General features: G+C 34.4%; 1 protein-coding gene across 1 annotated transcript in view; it reads left to right on the top strand.

Moving 5' to 3' along the window:
* Positions 1-4,153, top strand: part of LOC106881023 (endoglucanase E-4) — a 23,930-nt gene that overhangs the window by 13,816 nt on the left and 5,961 nt on the right. The window contains exons 6-8 of the mRNA XM_052972060.1: positions 1,655-1,805; positions 2,720-2,864; positions 3,791-3,956. Coding sequence (XP_052828020.1) covers positions 1,655-1,805; positions 2,720-2,864; positions 3,791-3,956 — 462 coding nt within the window. The remainder of the gene's footprint in view (positions 1-1,654; positions 1,806-2,719; positions 2,865-3,790; positions 3,957-4,153) is intronic.

Below are 4,153 nucleotides of genomic sequence, written 5' to 3' on the forward strand. Positions count from 1 at the left end.
TATATATATACATATGAAAAATCGATCTTACTTCTTACTATTTTAATGTATCTTGTGAAGAAGAAATGCTTTATGTTTGAGAGAGAGAGAGAGAGAGAGAGAGAGAGAGAGAGAGAGATCTGTACATATGTCTGCATACATACATACACTCATAGATAGATAATTTGTATGAATGTCTATACACACATATACTTACAGATGCACACACACATATAAAAATGCATATAGAATGCAAAAAGTTCCTGCTATTTGAAAACAGCTTTTTAAATTAGAGATATTTTTTTAAAAATTATTAAAATAGATTGCCACAGGCTGAATATGATAAAACCTGTTAGCACTTTCATCTGCCATACTGGCTCTTTAAACAGCACAACTGCATTTTGGCAATTAGCAGTATTTATTGCTGGATTAGTTTTAGCTTGAACTAAAATGTTCCATTTTGAGTAACTGTTCAACATTTTCCTTTATTTTGAATACTTGAAATTTCCCATTTGTATAAATGTCAAAATATTCATTACTATGGAGTATTCCTAATAGATAGATCTCTGATTTGTTGTTTGTGTACCCTGGCTCTATCAATTAATTTTGTTTCTCTTAACCTGTAATCCAATTCTGTGAATTACCAAAAATTCATATTTCTAAAGAAATTCATAGCAGTTTAAATGACCTTCTAACATCACATCTCAAGATTATGAAATTGTCAGAATTATAATTAGGCTCAATTGTTATATGTCTCACATTAAGCAGTCAACAATTAAGTAACCTACTGGACATTATATTAAAACCATTATGCAAATTAGCTCTTATTTTCATCAGAGATTGTATGGACTCTTTAAATGAAATTTCTAGAGAAAGCACACCTGGAAATAATTCTAGTTAGTTGTGATGTGACAGCACTCTATACAAATATACTGCACAAATTAGGATTGCAACTGAATTATGGACGAATAAGTGCCCTCAAATAAATGTGAGGTTTTTCTAAAGAATCTATCATAGAAGGAATATGACGGTACTAGAATACTAGAAGAGTAGTATGTCTACTATGTCTTCCTTTTTTTGTTTTTGTTTTACTAATAAAGGTTACTATAAATAAAAGGGACAGCAATGGGTGCAAAAGTCACCTCCACTTTTAACAACACTTGTGATGGAGTTTTAGAAGAAAAATCTCTGGTTTGATATTTCTGTTGGTAAGTTTTTTAAAACTTACAGGAAAAGATAACTCAATGACTTTTATATTTTGGGAATTAAAATAAGAATAGCATACAAGATTCCATGAACAAATCAATAACATTCATGAATTGATGAAATGATTAAACTCACATATGTGTGAGTGTACATGTGTGTGTGTATATGTGTGTGCACATGCATGCATGCCTGTTTATGTAGTAAATGTTTCTAATTTAGGCACAAATTCAGTAATTTTGAGGGAAAATTTTTTTAATCAATATCATTGATCTCAGCACTAGAATGGTGCTTAATTTTATCAGTCACAGTGGGATGAAAGGCAAAGTTGATCTTGCCAGGATTTGAGCTGAATATAAAGAGCAAGAAAAAAAATGTTTTCTGGTCTTCCTTCTAACATTTTAATGTTTCTCTCAGCTGATCCCTTTGTATGTACTACTGTTAAACAAATTCTTTGACTGTTTTTTTCTAGTTCTTCAGGTTACCAAGATGAACTAACATGGGCTGCCATTTGGCTGTATCGTGCCACAGGGATGAAAAAGTACTTACATTATGCTGAGAGAAACTATATAGGTGGCTGGGTTTGGTCGTTTTCTTGGGATGAAAAAGAAATTGGTTCCATGGTGAGTTGCTTTGTGGGTTTAAAAAAAAATTCTTTGGTTACTTAGAAATAGAAGCTGTTGATAATTTGAGTTGGTAGAATATACTGGATGATGAAATGATGAATCAAAGGTATATTGTTTCCATGGACAAGATATTCAAATTTCAATAATCTATATATCTGGTTAGCTATAAATGGATATATTTTACCTTGTTGTATCCATAGCTGTGATACTTAACTATTTACATCGCAGTCCATCTAACTGTAAATAGGAACTATAGATATAACAATGCTATATACTTCAGTAGCTGGTATCCATGGTGAAGACAATCGAGTACCAACAACTCACTCTAACTAAATATAAGCTGGTATCACAGGTTTATGTAGTTCAATGTATTGCATCTATGCCCAACACTCTTACTTCTCAATCCTTATAGCTGTAAGCTGTCAATGGCTCAGTTCACCTAACTGCAAGTAGGTACTGTAGGGTGATCTAATACACTTTACTGCATAAAAGACTAAAACCATATTGGCACTCTATTTAAATCAAACTTTGGAAAAATGAAAAGTAAAGACAGCCCCAGCAGGAGTTCAACTCAGAACATAAAATGATGTGCCTGAAGACCACAAGGCATTTTGTCAGCAGACTGCCCTCTCTACCACACACCACATTGAGGGAGCATCTGTGTGATCATTTGATTTGCTACAAATAATAGCTAAATTTCCCTCAACTCATACCTTACCTACTTAAAAAATGAAAGGACAAATTAGATAATGTAGTTTATGATATACTGTGTGTGAAAGTAAAGCAGAATGGTCACAACCGTAACGTCTTTGATTATAGATCTGGTTGATCTGGGCTGACCTGGGGTTAAACAATAACAACCTAACAACAAGTAAATAACTTTGAAAAACTCTGAATTTGTTTCTTTGTAGGTTTTGCTCTACAATTTAACCAGGAAGGCAAAATACAAACGGGATTTGACTCAGATTTTACAAGATTGGTTACCTGGTGGTACTTTGCCCTACACTCCGAAGGGTTTGGTGTATAGGTCATCATGGGGAGTGCTCAGGTATGCAGGTAAGTCAGCAGAGGAAACAGTTCTGTTTGGTTTATTCAAGTAAATACTGACAGTGAATACCTGAACATGTTTTAGTTTCTGCATTTCAGATCTATTCAACATATGCAGATACATGTTTGTGCAGATGATTTAGGAAGTATTAAACATGTAGCTAATGTTCATGTGTAGGCACAGTATGACCAAATGATTAAGAAGCCCACTTTGCAAGCATGAGGTCCATGGCTACAGAAAATGGCATTTATGTGGCTCTTTGGACAAATGCCATTTTCTTTTAGCCTTAGGTTGACACATATGTAAGTGAAATTGGGTAGATGAAAACTTCATACTAGCTTGTTAGTCATTTCTAAAGACAATAGTTATTGTCACTGATACCTTAACTCTGTTTGCAGTTCAGTATAAATCCTAATAATAGCTAATGAGCATTATGCAATCTCTGAAGATTTGATAATGTAAACTGCTTTTAAAATTTTCCTTGTAAAACTTATATTTTATTGTTAATGAAATATACGTAAGATGACATAACTAAATAATTTGTGAACCAACTTTTGTTTTGTTTTGGTGCATGATGTGCACACACACAATACATATATCATCATTATCATTGTTTAATGTCAGCTTTCCATGCTGGCATGGGTTGGATGGTTTGACTGAAAACTGGTAAGCCAGGGTGGGGTGGGGGCTGCATCAGGTTCCAATCTGATTTGACAAAGTTTCTATGGCTGGATGCCTTTCCTAACACCAACCACTCTGATAGTGTAGTGGGTGCTTTTTACGTGCCACATCACAGGTAAACTCACTCCCGTATGTATATGTATATATGTGTTACGTATTTAACACATATAATTACATATCTATCAATGAACATTGAAGTTATTTGTTTTCTCTTTTGATTTTTTAAAAATATATCTTGAACATATTCTTTCAGGAAACATGGCATTTATTGCTCTTCTAGCTGCTGAATCTGGCTTAAATTCAACAGTCTATCGGTATTGGGCTCTTCAGCAAATCCACTACATTCTGGGAGATAGTGGAAGAAGTTATGTCGTAGGGGCTGGTCACAACCCACCAATGAGACCACATCATGCTGGAAGGTAAAGAGCATTTTTTTTTTTTTACATTTAACAGTCCTAGGCGTAGGAGTAGCTGTGTGGTAAGTAGCTTGCTTACGAACCACATGGTTCCGGGTTCAGTCCAGCTGCGTGGCACTTTAGGTAAGTGTCTTCTACTATAGCCTCAGGCTGACCAAAGCCTTGTGAGTGAATTTGGTAGACGGAAACTGAAAGAAGCC

This window comes from Octopus bimaculoides, chromosome 12 (assembly GCF_001194135.2).
Source record: "Octopus bimaculoides isolate UCB-OBI-ISO-001 chromosome 12, ASM119413v2, whole genome shotgun sequence".
Classification (NCBI taxonomy): Eukaryota; Metazoa; Mollusca; class Cephalopoda; order Octopoda; family Octopodidae; genus Octopus; species Octopus bimaculoides.